Genomic DNA, 23,255 nt, shown 5'->3' with positions numbered 1-23,255 from the left:
AGCGAGCGATTAACCCGAAATGGGACTTTAAACTTTCACCTGTTTAAAAGCCGCGGCCGCGGAGATGCGCAGAAAAAACCCAAAAACCACCCGAAAACCACCCTCGGACTGAAAACAAAAGGCCGCAGCCAGCCATCCAGCAGTCACGAGTCTTTCGGGTTTTTCGCGCCTAGGAAAATGTGGGCTGCTCCAGGAGGCAGTCACGCCTCGGCTCGAGCACGACAAAGGACGGGCGACTTACGGTGTTTGACTAATGACGTCTGGCACATCCTTGGCCACGGAGGTGACGGCGGTGGTGGTGGTGGTCGTTCCCTTGTGCGCTGTTCCAACACCACTGTGTCATCCTTTACCGGGCAAGTTCGAATGGAAATCACGTCTTCACCAGGCGTCCCGGGGGCCAACCCTCCGTGATGAACCAAATCGATCGATTACGGAGAGGAGCCGCATAGGATGAGGAATTTATTTCCAATAAAATAAATGCTAATGCCTGTAAACCCCTTTGCTGGCGCAGCGGCGACCGGAAATCAACCGGGTTCGGGGGGTGGTTCACAGGCATCGGGAGGTGGCACGGGATTTTGATGGAGGTGTTGGCTTTCGAGCGGAAATCAAACCGCTCCGTTTCACTTTTTCGTCCTTTAAACGAACCGCGCCACGAGAACTGGCGGCTGGAGAAGCCTTTGCAGAAATGCGAAACGATCGTCGCTCGGTGGCCGGGCCGGGAATGTTTACACAAAGAGCATGGCTCCAGTAATCCGAATTCGTTTCGCACTCGCTGCTTGCCTTTTTCTCTCTGGAAGCAGGAATTGCGCGAAAAACCACTTCCCAGCCACGACGACCCACGCCCGACGGCGAAGGCAAAGTGTTTTTCTCCGCGACTCGGAAACGCCGGGATCGACGACGGCACGAAACACCCGGCCCCTGTGCGGGAAAATGTATCAGCAAATATTTTCTCTTATCAAAATCAATTACACGTTCCACTTTCGCTTCTTTCCGACGCTGGCAGCATTCGCGTGTTCCAGAAGAAGGTCTCGCCACGCAAAACGCCACACGCAGTTTTCTTACGCGCCACCGGGCGCCTCCATCCAAGACGATGCCGAGAGTGTCCAATTTTGGAATCGAAAGCAGACTAGATAAAAGGGTTGTCGCCCCACCGGAGCAAGCGCGACCGTTCATCACACTGATCCCGAAGATCCCGCGAAGCCCAACAAATCCATATCGGCAACAAATCGGTTTCGGTTTGATAATTCGCATCCACGGGCTTGGTCCTCTTCCAGGCTTGGTGTGCCCAGGAGACGCCCCAACACAGTTACGCAGCTCGGCGGCCTCCGATATGCTCGGGTAGGATTCCGACTAAAAACCCCTTCACGATTCACTGAACGACCTGCGCGGGCGCGCGTGCGTCCACTGAACGCCGTAGTCTTCCCGAGTGGCCACCGTGGCCGTACTTCAAACGCGAATATCAGCATAATGGATTTACCTAATCGATTCATATTTCCCTTCCGCACGGGGCGCCGTACCAATTTGCCTAAACGGCGCAAAACGATTTTCGAGGACCGCCCGCCGTAAGAAGTGGCAAAAAAGGTCATTTCAGCAGATACCACCGCCGGAGCGCATTATTCTTCATCTTCGCCCTAGAATCCCTAGATCCTTGCCGTCCATTCTACCCGTCCACCGAGGTACGGGTTCCTGGGCCATCGTAAGAAATTATCAAGGAAAATAGGCCAGCAGCCGGCCGGCGAGTCAGCGGAAAGAAGAAAAAACACCCCAAAAGTCCTCTTGATGACCTACCGGTCGGCCGAGGCGGAGTATTGAAGAGGCCGCCGATACAATTAATCTTTCCTCGTCCCCAACTCGTTAAAAAGCATCTTCCCTCCGCTCGGATCGGAGAGGCATGAAACGGTCCGGAGTCGGCCCGGGGTTTGGTTGAAACCCTGAGCTGCTTCTTGTTCGATGAAGATTGGTTATAAATTTTACAAACCGTTGATTTACGATTATTTACAGACATACTCGCCGGTAGCAACTTGGAGCTACGTGTTTCATTTAAAGCTAAGCATCGATTTGTGATTTGACCGATCTGGAACCCGTTGTTTTGGTAACAGTCTTTGATTTCGTGAAAAAGAACTGCAAACACACCAAACCATCGCTGGAAAGTTGTGGCCTTTTTTGGAGCTGGATGGTTCTCCCACTTCATCATAACCTCGAAATGGTTACGTTTTGGCGTTTTTAGTTCATCGATTGGGCAGTGGAAGAATGCCATTAATTTGCGCCCGGATTGTTTCAGTTGTAGGTTTCTTAAAGGAGTTCCCTTTCGTGAAATTTGGCCACCTATCCCACTCAATATTACATTTCGTGTCACATTTAACTGAGAGCTTAGGCACAACGGCATTCAGCACAACCCTGTCATCACAACTGATGACAGCTGAACAAAGCAACCTTCGATTAGCAAAAATCTAACCGTGTAACAGCTCCAAGAAGCTCCATGCTCAAAATCTCCAAAATGTTAAAACCAAACAACAATCTTGTAAGACATTTCTCGCCGCGTTTAGTACTGGGGAATTTACATCACCGCCGTATAAAGGGCGCTCTCGATACTTAATCACCGTAAACGAAAATTTCCAAACATATAATTACGCAGCACACATGGGTATCAAATTCTTGGATTGTCAAACAGCATTGGTGCAAACGCTCAAAACAGTAGAAAAGATTTCGGATTGTAAATCAATCGCTGCGCTGCCCGCCAGTCAGGAATGCAGCGCGCAATCCCCTCTGAATTACCTAATTAGCAATAAATAATTGGCCCTAAATCGGAAACCCGAGGGCTGCCACTGCCAGAGAGAGACAGAGCGAGAGCAAAGGCAACGTGATGGGGTTCCCGATCTAGATTTCTATTCATACATGTAAATCACGGTTTATGACAACTGAACCGCGAGTCACTAGATTCCACGAATAATTTACTCCGCCAGGGGGCGCTCCGGTAGCTCTTCGTTTGAAAAACCTCCGCATACAGCCCTCCTCCTGGCGACGGTTCGTGATTCAATCACTGTAATGCCACTTTTCCACACCGAAAGGATGGCCCCGCGGGGATGATACTGTTGCGGTGGTGGTAACATCCGCGAGTTCTGAGGCACGGACAGAGACAAATTACTGCCAACGAGTACCACGGGGGGGGAGCGGGAGCATCGAGTTTCTCCAATAAGGAATTAAATCGATTGCCGCACCATTAAATTACAGCTTTGCTACATTCGCCCACCGTACCGCGATTTCGGGAGACACAATGTCGGGCCACCAGCGCCAGTGGACCGACGACCGAAAAAAAAACCGAAACGAAGCAAGTCGTTATCCATTTAAATCGCCACCTGATAGCTTACCGGCATTCTTGTGGAGTGGAGCGTCGATGGATAGACAATTTTCTCTCCGACAACATCTGCCCCTTCGCGCCGACCAGGTACCGTTGACGCTGGAGAAAGGAGATTGTTTCCCGATAGCGTCACCCGGTTCGTTTATGGTTACATTTCTCACCGACGCCCAATACGTCAAACGCAAAACCGACACCGAGTGATAAGAAAGCACACGGCGCCGAGGAACGCACCGGGTGGTGCCCTGGAGTCGCGCTGGTGGCCTGGAGTCGACAAAGGCCGGGAAATTGAAATGAATATCCACCATCGGCTTAGGGAACGGAATTGGAAATCCTCCCGCCGGGTGCTCGTACCGTGTACTTAGGGATCCTTGAGAGCCTTAAGCGCCCCGGCGCACTAAAGTTGCACGATTGTTGTACGTTGTTTGCAGCCGGGAACAAAAACTCCCGCCCAATCCTTCACGTCGTGTAACTTTGGCGGACTTTCGGCGGTGGTGGTTGTCGTGAAACTTTTCTAATCCAAAACTTCGAACACACTTCCGCTAAGACGGCGTGAATAAAGCTGACCGCACCAACCAACACACGGATGACGACGAGGCCGCACGTGCGAAGGTGATTGATGGCGGCAGCGCCAAAACCGAACGACGATCGGAGGAAGATTTGATGAATAGTTAAGATTCGGATCGTTTTGCAGGAGCCATCCCATCCATTACGGCACCGTTCACCGAAGAGGGGCGCGCGAAGACCCATTTGCCGAAAATGACCTTTTCCTTCGGAGCGGAAGGAAAATTGTTTTGTTCAATCGCTTCCTATCATCCGCAGGCGAGGTTATAATGTAAAACAGAACATCGGACAGGCCCGAAGAGCCCGTCCGTGGTCCGGGGGAGAAGAAAAATGTATGTTTCGATTGCAATTTTTGGCTAGCGCGAAGCGAAAGCTACGCGTGGCTAAGGCCAATGCGAGAAGCAATCCATCTGCTGATTGGCTGTATTGACAGATATCATTCATTTGGGCGCGCCTTTCGATGCCAGCCTTCGCCCTTCTTTCTTGTGGCACGATACAGAACACGGAACTGGATGCAGAAGCCGACTTGCCGCTCGGCTCTGACGTCATGCTTTCTGTGGAGCGAATTTTCTTGCTTCTTTGAGTTCCGGGACAAAGTGCTTAAGTAAAACAACTTTAAAATCAATTAACATAGCACAACTGCGACAATAATGCTGCCAACCGGATACCGGCCCGGTAGTGCCATAATGTGTGTGTGCCTTCAGAGCCCCTGGGCTACAAATCAGTATCGATGGGACTGGAAGGGAAGGCAGTGAACAGTTAAACATCGGATTCCGGGCGAAGCAAAAGCCAAAAACATAAATCTACTATACCTTTTGGCCCCGGATCACACATGTGGACAAAACCCCGTGTGTACGGTCTAAGGAGCAGGGCAGCGCCTCGAGAGAGTCTGGCCTGAACTTCAATAAATATCAACATCTCGCAGGCGGCCGCAATCTGTGCTAGGCATGGCGCCCCATGCTACGTCGGCTATTCCGGCGGTCCGCCGCCACCCGAGCCGGTTTCTATCGGTAATTATTGGTGACATTTGACCGAAAACCTATTCATTTCAATGTTTGTAAAGTGTGAAATTGAAATATGCACCACCAACGCAGTCAAAGAGAGACGGCTTGCGAGCAGGAACATCTTTCTCTCTCCTTCTCTCCGCGTCCTTCTCTCTCCCTCTCGAATCGTCTTTCACCCAAGCTAAACGAACCGAAACCGATGAAGAGTGACCCGACGGTGGGGCAAGGATATGCCACAACTCTGGTGGCCATTCTCGTTGGCGGCGGCAGGAAAGCTCATGGCTTCGATAACGAGCTTCTTCGTCACGGGACGAGGCCCGGGCGACCAGACAGCGTCTACAAACGCCATCGGTGGAAATGTAGTTTTGTGGTACTTGAAGTAGCTTAGAAAATTTACGATAGTGGCTCCGGAAGTTGACGGGTTAACTCAATTTCGTAACACCCGCACTTAAACTTCTGCACGGGTTCTATGGTGGCCGCTGGCCAGCTCTTTCTCTCCCTCGCTCCCTTCAGTTTTCACTCTCATCGTCCCTTTCTCCCTCTTGGGCAGAACCGGTGGCTTCCAGGATGCTCCACAGAAGCTCCCGCCGTCCGCCGAATCCGAAACAATAACGAACTAACTTCCAAAGTGAACCGCCCGGAAAAGATGCTTCTTCGTAGTGCGGGCACATCGTGTACCGGTGCTGCCCTCACTCCGGAGGGTTACATTTCCTTAAAAGTTCCATCCTTCATGCCTGTGCGCCTTACGTTGTTCCGATTGTTATTTCATTTCCAGCGGCGTGTGGCACCGGACCGGAACATTGCGAAAAACCGATGCACCCTGCGCGCCCGCAAGGCAGCACAGCCTCCGGTAACCGGTATGGTGTTCCAGTGTTCCGCTCAGATAACCGAGTGAGACGGAGTGAATTCCGAAGAGAGCCTGAAGACACGGGGGAACTGTTAGTTAAGACCGAACGGTCAGTCGAAGGGAAGGGTGACACCGACCAACACTGGTGTGGCAAAGGGGTTTCGGTTACTTACGATCCCATGGGTAACCCGTGCCAATGCTATCAGCCACAGGAACTTGGGCACTAGTACACTAGTTGTTGCTTGAGGGACTTCGCTTTCGCATGCAGAGAATGCACTTCGCCCAACACTCGGGTGCGCCGGTTGCGACCGGCGAACAGGAGTCCTTACCGTTGAGCACTTGTAACGGCTTGACAGTTGCAGATATACTCGTACGAACCGAATCGAACGGTGGGTATGGGTAGCCCAATCGATTTCCTGGCCCAAAGTTTTCCACCTTTCTCACACATGTGACCCCTCTCTCTGTTGGGTCGACCAAACTTTTGCCTTAATTGACGAAGCCGAAGGAAGCCAAAACTAATCGGTACAATAAAACCATTGATAATTGGTGCAAAAGTAAATACATCGGGGATCGACATCGATACCACACAGACACAAAACTATGGGCCAAGCAAAGAACCACACGGTAAACTGACCCACAGATAAAGAAGGAGAAAGCACCGGTTGAAACCATCGCAACTCACGCATGGGTTTCGATGGCCTCACAAAAACGTAGCACCGTTTTTTGAATTCATGATCAGGCCAGTAAGAAACACCAAAGAGTGTCATCAATGAGCTCCATGCAATCAAAGTAGACATTGTGAAACATGAACAGTGGATATGAAGTTTCGCAGCATCCAAATTGACCTTAAATTTTCTCTACATTTCAACAAAGGCTTCCATTTCGGCGTCGTCGTGGTATTAAGGACATTCTGCATGACACGTACGACCGATACTTACTACACGTGCAAATGCAAGGAGCGAACACTAACCACATGTAGGGATCTGCAATGCATCTTAGACCTTGATCCGGAGCCTTCCTGGACAAGGCGAATGAATTTAAAGTTCTAGTGACGTTCTCGACACAAGTGGGGTGAGTCGAGAAAATCATCAAATCCTCTTTTTGTCGTTAGCTTTAGGATTAAAAATGATTTAAATGGTCGGTAAATGAATCGTTCGGTAAAGGGCCCGTTTGCACCATAAATCTGACGCCTTGAAAACTCTTTCCACCCCTCTGAGAGCCATGTAATCCATCGAGCAAACACTCCCCGCCCGGGACGCCCTGTTCCAAACTCTTTTCCCCTCTGTCTAATTGAAAATAAATGTCCGATTTTAGTAGCACTCGAGAGTGCTGATTATTATACCAGCTTACTGCCGCCCGCACCGAACCGGACTGTCACTCGGCGACAACGATGGATAAGCACAGCCTTGACGGCTATCCGCCAGCAGTTGATTAATAGCCTCACCTGCTGCATGCTGGATAGTGGCGCTTGAACGTGTGATAATTATTACACTAAGCTGCCCAGTGACCGGGATGAAACCATTAGAAAAAAAACACGCAAAACACGGGGAATCCGGGACAAATTTTTCAACAAACCTTTCCCGGGATTTGGGGCATACTAACCGAAAAACATGGTTCCACTAAACCCCTTTTCGCTTCGGAAATCCCCGGAACGGATTAGGCCAGTGTCATAATTTATCTCGCTCACCCGCAGGCAGACACAAGGCACGTTCGGTGCGATCGGTCGCCACGTTAGCCCAACTACTTGCAAACAGGATTATCCCGTAAATAGCCGCAGGATTCCACGGAGTAAGATGGAGCAAACAAACCGGGGATCCTTCGCAGGTTAAAAACGCGGTGAAACGACCCTAAAACCGGTTTTAGTACGGGGTGGCCGGACGGACTTTTCTTAGCATCATTTACATTCGGACAATGATTCTCGTCCCGCCGCCCGGCAGTGAAACTACAATCCGCCCCGGACCCGGAAAAGGTTAAAAAGGAAACGAAAACAAAAACCGGGCGTCTGTGATCCGGGGTGGCCACAAGCCACAAAATTGGGACCCATCTGGGCGCGCCACGAAATGGCATAGAAAATCCATCCCGTTCGTCGGACAGTCGTCCAGTCGTCGTCGGGGCACCTCGGAAGCTTCCGGAAAATTATGATACCGTAAGGGGGAGATGGAGGAAGCCGAAATCGTCGCCAACAAGGACCGTGTGTAAGGTACACACAAAAAGTTGTCGGGTGGACAGAAATCCCAACCAGTGGGGCACACTACTGTTGACAAGACGAGTGGAAGCAGTCACTCCAAGATCGCTGGCGAGCGGGTCGGATTTCTGTTTCATCTATACCTCCGGCCCGTCCCCCGGAAACGGACGCTCGGCAAGACAAGCTCGAGAGCGCAAGAAAGAGAGGGCACGAGATTGACTAATTAGCTGGTGTTAAGAAACCGACAGAAGTGAACAGTGAGAATAAATTAATTATATCCTCCCCATCGGAACACGGATGGGGCGAGTGGCGTTAGGAAACGAAACCAGCCGGATTCTCGGAACTTGTGAGAACGTTCGTCCACTTCCTCACTGCAACCGTGGCCACCAAGCCCGTGGTCATCCGAGACAGGGAAGAAAATTGCTTAACCAACGTTCAAGACCTTCGGTAGCTGCTCCCGTCGACCTGAGCCGGAAATTCGCTTGAAACTTTTTTCCCTTGTTTGGATTTCTTCTTCGTGTCCTTACTTTGTCGACGGCCGGTTTTGGTTTTTCGTTGAATAAATTCGATCCGGCCGGGTAGGGTGTCGCCTCAGTTTCGTTGGCCAGAGAAACATCATTTCGCCCTAGACAGAACACCGGAAGCAGGGTTCCGCCCGGTGGAGACCACTTACGGGGCTCAGGTTAATGTTTCCACTTTAACGTTTAATGTCTGCGAAAAGAATAACTCGCTTTGGAAATGCTTTATACTCTCCGCTGCGGTCTTATGTATCCTAATTATGCGTCGAAAAGAATCATTAAAAAAAAACATACACCAAAAAATGCAACGGTAGCCTGCCAGCTCGGTGCAACTTTTTAATATTATTTATAAAATTGTCCTCTGTCCTGTGAATTTTCCTCTAGAACTTTTTTCAATTACCTTCCCTCGGGATCCCGAAAAAGGGATCCCAAATTATGCGAGGAATTAGGTTCAAAACTGTTTCCAAAGCAAGAAAGTACGTTACGAATTATGGCAAAATTTAACATCTCACAACTGGCTTCAACTGACCATCGCTCGGGCCTCTCAGACGAAAAGGTGAAGCAAAAGTCAGGCTTATCGCTGCCATGTGCCGGAGAGTTACGATATCGACAGCCATCCTCAGAATTGGGGCTCAACTTGTCAAAAATTCATGTTCGCCACAGAGTTACGTTTTGCGGGACTCACACCAAACGGGACGCATGAACCGCATGGCGAGAAAAATCAAATCTCTTCACGTGTTGTACCTTTTTATTTCTTCTAGCCCTTTTTCACTCCGTAGAGCGCACAGTGGCAGCCGGAACTCAACTCACAGCCATCCGGTGTCGGGCCAGCAGCAGACACTGCACTGGAGAGAAAGTGAGCGGGTTTTTAAAACGAGAAAAGCACAAAGTTTGCGTACACGAAGAAACCCACAAACGATGGTGGAACACATTTCAAACTTTGTCTTATTTACGGTTATTTGCTCCAATATGGACCGGAAAAAACCAAAAGGGCGGCCTTGAGCAACACGGCAAAGGCTACTAAAAACAGTACACAGCTGCTGCGGCTCAGCAAGCCAGGGCATTTTCAAGCGCAACACACACCAAAGCAAGCGATGGAAACTAACAGCTGTATTTTAATACAACACTTTTTCTGTGTGGTTTTTCTTTCCGTGTTGCTTCTTCTCTGATGCATCGAGATCAATATTTCTCTCCCCTTTCTCTCTCTCTCTCTCTTTCTCTTACTGGTGCATCCCCTTCACAAAACTGCTATCATGTTAAGAGAAAAACCCGAATTAATTATTTTTACAAACTTGCAGTCTCATAGCCGGTGGCAGAAAATCACCAAGCGGCTGCCATTTCAGGAGCAGATTCTGCCGCACATTAACCATGTTGCTGGAGGCTGTTATGGTCCGCAGCTACTACAACGAGCAATATCCGTTCTCTACGTACGCTTTCACGGTGCCGACGAAAATCTCTTCATGGAGCTATTATGATGCGAAATTCAGTATCCTGTTTCCCACCAACATGGTAAAATTCTACTATATTATCATATCGGAAACCCGATCGACAACATGTCAGCCGACATCGAGAAGTTCGTGCGTCTCGGATTCTACAACGATGTGCAACGATTGGAGAACCGTGTTCAAAAATTTATCGACTTAAAGCATTTCGGTCTAATCGCAGCTTTACATTGCAGTTGATTCGGTGATATAGTCTCTGTCGTTAAATAAAAGTATTAATGATGTGGTCACAAGCTTCGGAGAGGCCACGGATGGCGACTATCCGTAATGCCAAAATTTCCCATTACGTCAAAATGCAATCGTTATCCCTTTAGGCAGCCATTACTCTCTTGCTTGACAGATAATTGAGGTTCCATGCTTGACGCCATGTTTCCCGCGTGATTCAGGCGGCCGCATGTACGGCCCGCGACCGCGACATCATACTTCACCCGCACTCTCCAGCTTTGTGGGTGGTTGAATGAAAATTAACGCCACGAATCAATTTAGTGCGCTTCAAACTTAGCACCGCAACATTCATCATTTAGTGGCGCCACTTTCGTTGCTCCTCGGGATCGGAACAGTCGGAACCGAAATCGGAATCAGGCTCCAGTCGCCAGACGTCCTTATTAGTCTTGCAGCCGCTTCTGCCTTCGCCGATTGTGCACCAGATCTGTGCACATGTATGCAAATGATATTTTACCACTACGAGGTAGGTTGGGCCCTTACAAAGACCCAAAAAAAAGGGAGACAGCGATAGAGAGCCGGATGCGAGCTCATAAATAATGTTAAGTTTATCTCAATTAACGTTGTCATTTTGTGAAATCTGCCACACACGAAACAGGCGGGGGACGGTTACCTCCTGTGGTAATGATGTGTGCCCCCGGAGCATACTTAATTGACCGGCTCTCATTTTTGCCCCTAGCGCTTCATGCAACTGCTGGCTTCTTTTACACCCGCCCGGTTCCGTTCTCGCGCTCCGTTTTTGTAGCCTTTTGACTACCGAACCACGACCCGCCGGTTTCAACCGTGGCATGGTCGAAACTAATCATAGGTTCAGTGGTTTCGTGGTTATTTAAACTTTCGCCACGCTGTAAAAAAACCTAACTAACTCTCTCTTCCAGACATACATTAATTATTGCCATTTTCACCAATGAATCGCCTTTCAGCTACGCCGGCCAAACGGAGAAAAAATCTGCTACTGACAGGTAAACTAAAGTTTGCCTTAAATTCGCACTCCTAACAGCCGTGGTCCGACGGCGCAAAAAACGTTGAACAATACACCACCACCACTAACCGGCAACCGTCCCGGAAGGATACGGGACGGAACTTGTGCATTTCCCGAAACGACGGCCTGCGGAAAACTTTTGAAAATCCAATAAAACAACCGAAAAATAGTGCTCTACAAACTGTGGCACTCGACGACGGAGCACAGCCGGAGACACGAGCCGGAAAGTTGATTATCTCAATCGATCGAAACGGAAAAGGGTCATTTTGCTGCTGGTGGGCTGCCATCCGTTTGCCCATCGAAATGGAGTCTACTTTACGCACACGAGCTATGAACGTGACCAAAGATAATTGCACCAGGCACAGATGCGTGTGCCGCACCCAGGCACAGCACACATACGATTGCACGGTCGGAATGATCAGCTATGACTCTCCGGTGAACCGGAAAAAAGATTTTTATCCTGTCCAGACAAAAACACGGACCAACATCATATTTACTTTATCCGGCCAACGGTGGACCGCAGCACCTAAAAAAACCTAAAAAATAATCAAATTGCTTAAATTTATCCATCGCGCAAGTTTTTAAACACAAGAATAGCGATATCCCACCGAGAACACCTTTCTGCTGCAGCTTCCCATCAGCGATGTTAAGGTTATCGGACACATTTGCAAACCCGATTGATCTAGACAACCGTCGGCTGGGGCTGAATGGCTCTAAAAGAAACTGTATATCGGACGTATTGATGTTATGATTTCCTTTTCAAATGCTGACGTTCCCCAGTTCCCGCGGCAAAATTCGTCCCCGGATCGACCCAAGCGTCACCTGCGTCACGGGCATGCTGGAGGGACCTCGGGAAATCTTTTCTACCTTCATCAGTTCTCTCATTGAGGTTGCCCAAGCCCAAGTCGATACGGTTTGCGAGTCATAAAGCAGTGTTGGCTAGCGCTGCGCTGCGGTCGGTTTGGAGCTCCCTTTTCGTGGAATGAAAGACCACTCATACGCACAGCCTGGCGCAACATCCGTATCGAACTGTGTCCGTTAGCTACCCCCATGCGCGCCATTGTGGTACGCCTGTCGCCGATCGATCGCTTTCAATCTCGATCAATGAATAATTCAGTAGAAAGTATGGAGGAAAATACATTTCCTTTCTTCGCAACCGGGTGAACGGTAAAGGGTGTGAAGGTAAAGAACTTATTACGAAAACTCATGTTCCAGGGACGTTTCGGAAAGACAAGCAAAAGCCAGTATACAAGAGGAACCCACATCTTCGCGGATTTGTTGTTGACTTAACGCGCCTAAAAAAGAAAGAGTTCCGAAGTGGAATGATTAACAAAATTCGTACAATCGTATAGGCATTATAACAAAAGGAAACTAAAGTTACGGCAAATTTTGCTCCAAACATCCAGCAAGTAGATACAACCATGTTCATATTTTAAAAATTAAATGGTCCGTTAAATGGTAATGGTCATTACAACAAAAACAATGGAATAATCTAAGACCAGGAACTCAAATGCAAGTTTGGCGGTACTATAAAATCCAAGAAGCACAAAATGTCCTTCTTCCTGTGAAAGCTCCCTTTGCCATAAAAATCGGCCTCAACGGGGCCCACAGTTCCACATTAAAGTAACCGCCGGCGAAAATCGAGAAAATGGGTGATAAAATCATTCAAAGTTCATTTAAAAAACTAATTATTTTTGATGTTATTTCGATAGCAGTTTTATTCTTTTGTTTTCCGATGAGATTTTTTTTCGTGCAACTTTGCTGGACATTGATGGCGTTGTTTGTTGATATTGGTCAATGGTTTCATGGCCGCCGTGATCTTTTGCGGGCCAAACTTTCCATTTTCTTCGCCTCTGCACCTTCCCCTCAACACATCACCTTCGTGAGCTAAAAACCTTTCCTAAGCCTATTCCTACGTACGTGTTACAAATGTTCAGGTACCGTTCGGATTCTCACGTTTTTGTCGTTCTATAGTTCCATTTCTCGGGGTGATTGGCGGATATAAATCGTTTCCAATGGTTTGCATTGCTTCATCTGTGGCACGGCGCAGTTTGCAAGTAACGCGTGCCCGATTGGCATTGGACTGTTGTTTTACTGATTGTTTGATCTGTTTGCAACTTTGCGGCGCTATTTGGCATAGAGCTCAATCTTTTAGCGCCCGCGCACTTACTCCCTGCTATAAAGTTGCGTATCACTCACTCATTCGATATTGTTGTTGTAGATTGTTGTTTTTGATGCTGGACGACACTTATTCGCCTTCATTTTCTATGGTATTGTTATTCAACCTAATCTGATACACCACAGGAGAGTGTTCGTTTGATGGAACGTTCTAAAACTTGGTTTGTGGTGGTTGTTCTTTAATTTTGTACGACAATCATCGAAAGAATCTGTAAAGCGTCTCCACGTTTGCTCACGAGGAGTAGATTAAGATAAGGAAGAGTTTCCGTTGCTCCGATATTGCCCTTTCTCCTTTATAGAAAGCTTTATATCCCTCTGGCTGTGGCACATTCAGCACATTGATGTATAATAAGTGGTATAAAATACTCTTCTTGAACTCCGATGTGTGACGGATAGCACCATAAGATGGAATTTTATGATGAGATCTGAATGTTGCCTAACTATTCCCATTGGGCTTGAGCCCACACAAGATCGGATCGTACGAGCGACACAAATCAAAGCTAATAAAAACTGCTATCTTTCAGTGAGCAAACTTCTCCTCCGTTTGTAGGTTTTTTCGCGTCCCTCTGTGGGAGTGCCAAGTTGATGATCATAAAGTGAATATTGGTGCACTCTCTCGGGCGCATTCATTCAATTGCATCGTGGACTTACTTTGTAGTACTGAAAAATTGGGTTCAATTACAAAGCGACGGCTTGGCCTTTTTTTGAAGTTTAAAATGATTACTCCCGAACTAGAAGAGTCCTTGAAGTGGAGAGGATGAGAGAAAACCTGCAAGTGCAAGTTCGCCAAAAACATTAGTACCCGACGCACGGAGGATTGTTTGTCACCAGTTTGATGGTAAGACGAAAAACTTAGCTTTGATTTGTGAGGAATCTTCAGTTTTTGTTTTGTTAATGCACTTTTTGCATTATCTTCTTCCCCTTTCACGAACGGACACATTGCCGTATGTATATAAAATGTTTGTTCAACTATCATCAGTGACAAACTTTTCACTCAGCCCTGTCATCTAGTAGGGACCGGCAGGATATACCATGATGATGATGTTGTAAGGTTTTCGTTGCGACGATCGCCAATCTAAGAAAATGTCAAACCAATCTTTGATCATACTAAAAGGGAAGCGTTCTCGATAAATCTCGCAGATAAAAAATCCATCAAAAGGTGGTACTTGGTACCTTCCTGAATTTACTAGGCATACCAAAAATGCGGTTTAATTTGATGAATTGAAAAAAAGAATATAACATTGCCATTTTCGAGCTTATAGGGCGCGTGTGAAGAAGAACCAAAAACAACGTATATAGGGCTAAATATCCTAGGATGAGCAAAAAAATGGGTTGTTCCTGCCTGGCCCGAACGGGATGACGATCAAAAGTAATCCAAACTCTTTCCCCAATCTCTCGCTTCTACGTGTTTTCAAACAAGAATTATAGTTCTTAGTCTGTTTGCCATCACTTTATAATTGTCTTCGTGTAAATTGCAGGTACGTTTGAAGTAATTGTTAATTTCCTATTTTTATGATATCCCCCCGCCTTTCTTTCAACCTTGGGATTTTGGTTGCGCGTGTAGTGCAGTTGTCGTTTGCCACGATTGGCCCAAGGTGTTTCTGTTTTTTTTTTTTTCTATGTTACTAGTCTGGTGGTGGCCGATTAATACCCAGGAGGTTTCATCAACTATGTACTGCTGAGAATGACTGTCAAGCAGTGATCAAATTCACTGACCAATTGACTTTTTCGATCTGAAGGGGACGCATAAGTCTCACAGTTTGTTACTCGTAGCGGTAGTTGATTTGGTAGACGGTAAATTTCTCCAACTGAAGATTCCATTTTTGGTTTACCTTTGCAACTGAAAGTGGCAATTAGTGAGAGCAACTCAGCTTACTAGATGTTGTTGGAAGCGAATCGTTGGTTGGAATATCGCACGAATCTCATCGGAAATGCTCATTGCCTACTTGTGGTTGGTGGATTGTTGCTAAGATGGTAAGGATATTTTTGAGAATTTTACCATCCCGACCAATACCGTAAAAATATGCCCTCCAATTAGTTTCTCCGCAAATTTTGCGTTCCTCCCTCTAAGTGGTGGAAGCTTCAAGGTTATCAGCAGCGTGGAGTGGAAGAAAAAGGAGAATCGTTTCTAACAGAAGAGAGCCGAACCTACTGCGATCAAGTATCATCTGCGAATTCGTGATGCACAAGAATGACACCGGCGCATCTCGATAGGAATGCATTCCACGCTGCCGCTTTCGATGGTACAATTCCACCGCCGCCCACATGATGCGGGTGCGGGCATTTCACCTCTAAACGCTGAACCATGTTTTCGCGCCATGTGCTTTTCATCAATTTCACTAACTTTCTTTTAAAAATACACTTTCACTTCCAATCATTCGTCGTATCCACATGCGTACAAACGTGACCGCCCATTCATACAAGCCCCGTGCAGTCATCATTCTCGTTCATAACTGATTACATCATTCGCACAAGGTTTTCATTCCCGGGGTCCATCGACTCTTTTCAGACACTCATCCGCGATCATCATTTTCCTAAACTAATTTGCCGAAAGTGCGCCTGTGAAGTTCATTTCCTAACGGAAAACTTTGCACGCAGCCGTGTACAATTCGTTTGTTTTTCTATACATTTCCGTCGTGTTACATCTCACGATGCGCTGAGGCGCACACTCTGCACGTTTGAATGTATAGAATCCAGTGCAAACTGCTCTTGAACATCTTTTCATTCACCGAAGGGTGATACCTTCTTGATGCGTCGCGCTTTCCATCGTGGTCTGTTCAGTGGCTCCGGGTGGCTTGTTGGATTTACTATTATTCATTTGGCGAAATATTGTCGACGAACCTGAAACTCTAATGCTCGATTCGACACGGCAATAGTAAAAGGTTTTTTTTCAAACTCATGCAATGCAGATGAGCGCAATTTCCCGTCTACATTACGCGGTCGTCTATTTTCATTTGCCAACCTCTCTGCTGTGCCACTTCTACAAGCCATCACAGAGCCCACTAGATCAGGGATTCGCACCAAATGGTCGTCTGTTCGAAATGTCATTTCCAAGAACTGTCAAAAGGGCCTTGCGAATTCGCATTTACTCGATTTTTTCCCTTAACCTTCTTCCGTGTTTACACACAAAGCACTTTGTTGATTCACAAGTCGATCAGAGCCCAGGTGTTTGAATATGACTTGTATTGTTCCAGCTTGGCTGTATACGAAAAGGGAAAGTATGTAGTATGTGCGGCTGCCCCCCTCGTTTGTGTCCGTGTGCTGACGACCATCGGCTTGCTGTTGACGCCAGTTTTCATCGCATGTTTCGCACAATTGCTATTTGCTGTCGCTTTCTCCAAAGAATGTACATTGTTTCATGTGGGTTTAGAACTTCTTCTCCGGGGTCTGCATAATCGCTATATAATCGCTACTGTACATAATATGTACAGTCATTCTGAAGAACCGTGCATAGGTTCCATCCGCTTGTGGTACGGTACGCGAACCGTTCTTGTTTTTTTTAAGTTTCAATGCGTGTCCCTTCTTATAATCTCCCCGCGGTCTTTTTTTACTGTACAAGGAGAAAAATAGTAAAACTACATCAACTACACAATCATACGTCCCCCGGCGTTCACAGACGCACTCCCTTTACACATGCACACAAGAGAGACGCGGATAGTTTCCGGTATTGTTTAGTCACTATTGGCCCTCACAATCAAACATTCTCACTATTTTACAATTTGTGTCGCTGGGGGTACTACGCGGTAGGACCTCAGCCGCGCTCGTGCGTTCCTCGGGGGATTGGAAGGAAAGCTACACCTTAGCGTACATATTATGTTCAATTAGACAACCGATTTTCGATGAAGAAAATGCGGCACAAAAATCAAAACTACTAACTGTTGATAAAAACCAAAACTTCCAGAAATATGAAGGAGATACTGCTGTGTTCTCCCAACCTGTTCCCCTTCATCCAGTTAATCAACAAATTTCAGACTTCTTATCCATTGTATTGTTGGTTTGTTTTGCCGTTTGTGGATATCTCTGTGTTCCAACATGTGGTCTGTTGTCTTTTGCTACTCTCTTCAATCTTCAATATAACTTTCTCTTTGTCCCATGTCCCTCACTTCCATTTGTTCTGATCCGCGCCCGCTTCATTTATCCTTATTTTGATGCCTCAGTTCGGCTCGCCGTTCGCTTTCGTAAGACATTATCGTTGATGCTTTTGTCTGCGGTGTATTGTTCGTGTTCAATCTAATTGTGCCACCCGACAGATCTGTTGATAGTACGACATGCGTAATGTTGCTCAGGTGTGTGAGTTGTTTTAGTGGTTTAAAAAAAAGAATCAATTTCCGGTAAATCCAATGAAACTGATCCAAAACACCCTCTCTTAACCTAACACGAACACTGTTTGGACTCTCATATCAAATCATGTTTCGACAGACAGTGGAAAAATGGCGCAAAAGGCGCCCTAAGGCGCTTTCGCTTGGTGACCCAATAGTGTGTACAAGTCACGAGTCAACGTCCCGTGTGCACGTCAATAGGGGTGAAAATTATGGTTGCAAACCTTTCTCCAAACCTTTCTAGCCATTTTATCACTACTCTCTCCCTGTTGAATAATGCTGCACCGGGACCCGGATATTTGTTGTAGGGGGTCGTCGAATGTCTGAAATAATGTTTCAATTGTGAAATTTTGGAATTCGTGAGTAATCGGGTTCAACCATTTCTTTGCAACATAAGCGCGGCAATGATTTGCATTTTGCACGCTGTACTCACACACTCGTCAAGCAAAACACTTCCAAGATAAGAATCATTGAGCAGTCCTGCGCCGTTAGGGATGTGCGCACCAAAGGTTCCCCCCTATTTTGTGCTACACAACTCGGTTCCATTCAGTTTGGTTCCTCCAGAGTCCATACATGTGTCTCAAAAACCATTATTTCCAGTTGACAGGCGATATTGCTTTGTTTAGTCTTCGTGTCGGTCTTCGTTTACCCTTTAAATCCATCGTTTAGCGGTTATGTTCGTTTGACTTGGAATTTGCTATATGATTTGAATGAAACGATTTTCGCTTTAGAGAAATTCGTAATGTTTTCGTGTTTCGCATCTCAACAGATCTTCCCCATTGTCCACACACTGTCTCTTTTCCATTTCCCAGCCTCCATTCATTTTCTACTCTCCACAATCTATGCCTTGAATATCACACTCTCTTCTCATCAATACCGGCAATTCTAGTCCCCTCAAAACCTCCGGACTTATTTGCTAACATTCTGCTCCTCCTGCGCACTGTTTGGATCGTCCGGCCGCGGTACGTACAGTGCCGGATCGATCACTTTCGGAATGGGCTTAATCTCCGTGCCCAGCTCCTTCTCGATGCGGTGAAGATCGAAACGATCCTCGTAGGTGATTAGGTTAATGGCGATACCTAAAGAACGGGGAATGGCCAGAAGAAGACATTTACGTATCACACAAAAGTGGCAACAGAATGCATGAAAATATCAAATGCAAATGTTTGAGATAGTGTCGGTCCACACATTAACTATTGTTTGTCATTCAATGTAGATGATGATGCAGGCTTTGAAATCATGTAGTACTCACCCAAGTGACCAAACCGTCCGGATCGACCGATTCTGTGCAAGTAGGTTTCCGCCATCTTCGGGAAATCGAAGTTAATAACAACGTTCACAGCCTGTACGTCGATACCGCGAGTGAAGAGATCGGAGCAGACCAAATTGCGGCACAGACCCGATCGGAAGTCGTGGAACACCCGATTCCGGTGGGCCTGCTGCATCCGGGCGTGTATATAGTAGCAGCAGTATCCCAGCTCTGTAATCTTTTTGGCCAGCAGTTCGACGCGCTGGGTCGAATTGCAGAAGATGATCGATTGGTTGATCTGCAGCTTCGAGAAGAGCGTATTGAGGCAGTGCACCTTCTGGCGTTCCTGCACGAAAGCGTAGTACTGCGTGACGCCCTTTAACGTTAGCTCCTCCATCAGATTGATCTCGTACGGATCGCGCAGATGCTTCTCCATGAAGTTTTTCACACTTAATGGGAATGTCGCCGAAAAGAGCAGGATTTGACGTTCCTTTGGCAATCTCATAATGACATGATCCAGCATGCCTTTAAAATCCTGCGACAGCAGTTTGTCTGCCTCGTCTAATACTAGCATTCGACACTGGGACATGTTAGCCACCTCTTTGTCCATGAGATCGAGTATACGGCCCGGAGTGGCGATAATCACTTGCACTAGTTAGCGAGCGTTAGAAAAAGGGGGAAAAACAGATGGAAAGAAGACATTACTACAGGTAGATACTTAAAACGCAATGCGAAATGGAGCAGCACAGAAGAGATCTTCATCAGGAGTTAGAAAATAGTTTGCATCACACACAGTGGTCAATGGCTGAGGGAATATTTCATCATATGAAGCTTTCGATCGGCGTGAAAGAATGGGAGCCAACTAACCTTTTTGATATATTCTCATGATGTCATCCTTGAGATTAGTTCCGCCGGTAGTGACCATGACGCGAATATTCATGTGCTTCGCCAGCTCGATGCAAATCTGTGACGTTTGTAGGGCCAACTCTCGGGTCGGCACGATAATAAGGGCCTGAATATAGTCCTTGGTCGGATCGACCTGCTCTAGTACAGGGATGCTGTACGCCCCGGTCTTACCGGTACCGTTCTTTGCTCGTGCCAGTACATCTTTACCGACCAGCGCTATCGGGATAGCCGCCTCCTGGATCGGGGACGGTTTCTCCCAGCCCTTCTCAAAAATGCCCATCAGCAGTGGCCGCTTTAGGCAAAACTCTTCAAACTCGTTTCCGCGGGTATCAGTAACATCCTGTTGTCCAGAAATTTGTTTCAATACATTGTTTTGATTTTTGAATGAAACACGTCACCACGTCATACTCACGCTAGTTTTAATCCTAGTATCTTTGGGCGGTATTTTAAGTTTGGCCTTCCATCCCATGTCGCCAACTTTGTTGTTCTCGCTGTAAACAAAAAGAACGTTAGTTAAACTCTACTTTCGGTACGATCCAAGCATTCGCTTACCCTTTTTGGCTGAGATGATTATTCGAATTCAACGTTTCAGTCATCATGACTACTTCTGGTGCTCTCCTTGCTACTCCGGATTCAGTGGTAGTGTTTGTGCACTTTTTTTTTCTTCTGCTTTCTTCTTCTCTGGACTACTGTCTGTGTGTACTACTCAATTTGCTTTGCAGGCCACGACGAGAGTTAAAAATAAAAATAATATAATTCAGCACAAACTCTTGTTTTTCGCCCCAAGTCGCGTTTTGTTTTCGAACACAAAACGTAGTGCTGCGCGTGGGGTTATTGCTTCTCCACCACGTTACGTTGTGTTCCAGTCGTCGCTACCTCGTTTTTTCCACTATAAATTATTCACCTTAAACACAATATATCGCTACAAGACTATTTTCCACACCAATCACTGTTTGCCGCGGTTACTTTCTCGGCCACATCGACTTTTGACTTGTTGTGTACAGAAGATTTGCATCTGGTATGTGTATTATTTTTCTCTCTTTTTCTCTCACTCTCTCTCTCTTTTCTTTCTTTCTTTCTTTTTCCCCTCTCTTTCTTTCTTTTCGTTGAAGACTTGCGCTATCTCAGCTTAAGTGTCATTTGGGCTTCTCTTTCTTTGGGTTGCTATAATTGTTCCATGGAGTAACTCGTATGCACTTTTCACTTTTGGTGAAGCCAACCGGTTCGCCAGATTCTGGTAAAACAGTTAAAAAGCCCGCTGCACTTTACTTTCTCTCACTGCGTTCAGTAATCAATCAAGTCTTTTATTCTCATGCCGTTCTATTAATGTTCATTTGAAACGGCATCCGCGCTTGCTTGTCTCACTTTTTCGCCCTTCTCTTCATGCACACTTTAAGATGAATTTCTCCCACTGGAGTAAATGATGCGCCGTTGTGAGGCAGTTCTCTGCGTCAAGCACACATACACCGGGTGGTAGTGAAGTAGTTTTGTTTCCGCTTTTTTTGCTCAATTTTATCTTTTCGTTGAAGTATAATTTCGAGGCGTATAACCAACCAAAATATGCAAAAATGCACAATCACTCTGCTACCATTCGGCTTTCACAAGCTCCACACGATCAACACCACAAAGTCGCGCGCTCAAGGCCGACCGGCAAATACCCGGGGGTAACCTATATTATTTCAACCGTGTCACGTGTCACGCTCTTTCACGGTTTGTAAGGATCTTCGCGCAATTTTTCGCACATACACACGCACGCTCGCTATCAGCGGTCGTGTGGTACACTAGCTCTGATGTTGATATCCTGACTGCGTCGTGTGAGTTTTCTTGTTTAGAATGGGCTAAATTGGTTTTGAATTATTCGCTGAAACAAAATGGAAAACCGTTGTAAGTATTAAACATCGTATGTTTTCTTAAACAACATTATAAAAACGAATGTGAAAGAATGATAACTAGCGAAGAAATAAAAGAAATCCTTCGGACCGGTTTTCTGTGATTGCCAAACCTAGACAGACACATAATTCTACCCAAAATCACATAAATCTTCATCAAGCATCGTTTTCGGCCATGTGGCATGTTCGATCGATCGCTCATTAAAAAACGTGCTTTCACTTTTGTGCTCAAATTTTCAAAATAGTTTGACAAACGTTGGAAAATGAGAATTTAAAACTTTTTTCAGCATACTTGAGCAGGCGTCGAACTTTTCCCACTTTTCAACGGGAAAATTTCACCGAACCACAATGCGAATTGCTAGCACCCATACTCACACAATCGCCAATGTGTACAAGTGGCTGTGTGTGTTAGTGAGCGTTTCATCACCTCACTTTTTAGCAAAGGAGCAAAGAAATGGTTGTCTGTTTCCAACCGTGAAATTAAAATAAGTTTCTTGCTTCTTTTGCCTTGTGTTCAAAACATTATCGGCATATAACAACCAACAATTGTAGCAAGCAGAGAATTCTAGTTTTAACACTGCACTTCAGCATGGACTATGTGAGGTTATGGTACCAAACCTGCCAGTCAAAATGGATGCTGAAGCCATCGCTGGGTTGTGCTTCCCCAAAACTTTTGTCCTTGTTCCCGAAATGGTGGTACTCGGTTTTGTGACACCCAATACATCTTTAAAAACTATGCCATTGAAAATAACTAAAGCAAACGGCTTCGCGAAGGAGCTTTTTGCTTATCAGTGACCGATTCTTTCAACACTGGCCTTATATTAGCCACGCATCCTATCTCGCTCTCTCGTTAGCTGTTCTTACAGCTGACAAGCTACTCACTCCTACAGTCCCCGTCGAATCTATGGCACGATGATTACATGACACGCATAAACGGTGACACGGCGTAAGAAACAAAAGCTTCGAAAATAATTCAATATTAAGTCTAAATATGTGAACAAGCTTAGAAGGGCGCAGGTGAAACAAACGTAGCGGAAGAGCCATGATGCTTCGCCAGCTTCGTCCACCATTGTGGCTATCTCTCCAGGGTAGTGGAACTTTCTCGCGGGTACAAAAGTACATTTCCTAATCTGATGGCAAATATTTTTGATGCGCCTCGGTTTAAATAGGTATTCTGACTAGCTTTAGGTTCAAAAATTGCCTTTTAAGGCGGCGAAACAAAGCTTCCGATTCTAAGAAAGCACATCAAGTGAGCGTTGACGACTGCCATTACAAAAGTCGTCCATTTGGACAAAACGTGTTCCCAATTTTGCATGCGCCGTTTTCACCTCAAGCGTATCACTTTAACGCAAAGCACGATATTTCCCCCTTTCTATGGATTATTCACGTACTGGGTAAGATATTGAACATACCTTGATGATTCTGCTAATTCACTTTCGGTTAGTTTTCGCTGAAAATTATACTTGCAACTCCTCTTCGTTTGCTTCTCGATTCGATGCCAACAATCGTATGATAAATGAAAAGTGAACGACATC

The 23,255-nt window shown here is 46.3% G+C and overlaps 1 protein-coding gene across 1 annotated transcript; it reads right to left on the bottom strand.

Moving 5' to 3' along the window:
- Positions 1-14,942: 14,942 nt before the first annotated feature.
- LOC128274378 (ATP-dependent RNA helicase me31b) lies at positions 14,943-23,219 on the bottom strand. The gene is made up of 6 exons (XM_053012559.1): positions 23,133-23,219; positions 20,384-21,692; positions 20,244-20,322; positions 19,793-20,171; positions 18,929-19,576; positions 14,943-18,755 (listed from the first exon to the last, which is right to left on the bottom strand). The coding sequence occupies exons 2-6, from the start codon at positions 20,428-20,430 to the stop codon at positions 18,586-18,588; spliced, it is 1,323 nt and encodes a 440-aa protein (XP_052868519.1). The 5' UTR covers positions 20,431-21,692; positions 23,133-23,219; the 3' UTR covers positions 14,943-18,585.
- Positions 23,220-23,255: the final 36 nt, after the last annotated feature.

The sequence above is a fragment of the Anopheles cruzii genome, chromosome 3 (assembly GCF_943734635.1).
Source record: "Anopheles cruzii chromosome 3, idAnoCruzAS_RS32_06, whole genome shotgun sequence".
NCBI lineage: Eukaryota > Metazoa > Arthropoda > Insecta > Diptera > Culicidae > Anopheles > Anopheles cruzii.
Note: the sequence above shows the minus strand (reverse complement) of the source record. Positions and strands in the feature narration are given on the sequence as shown.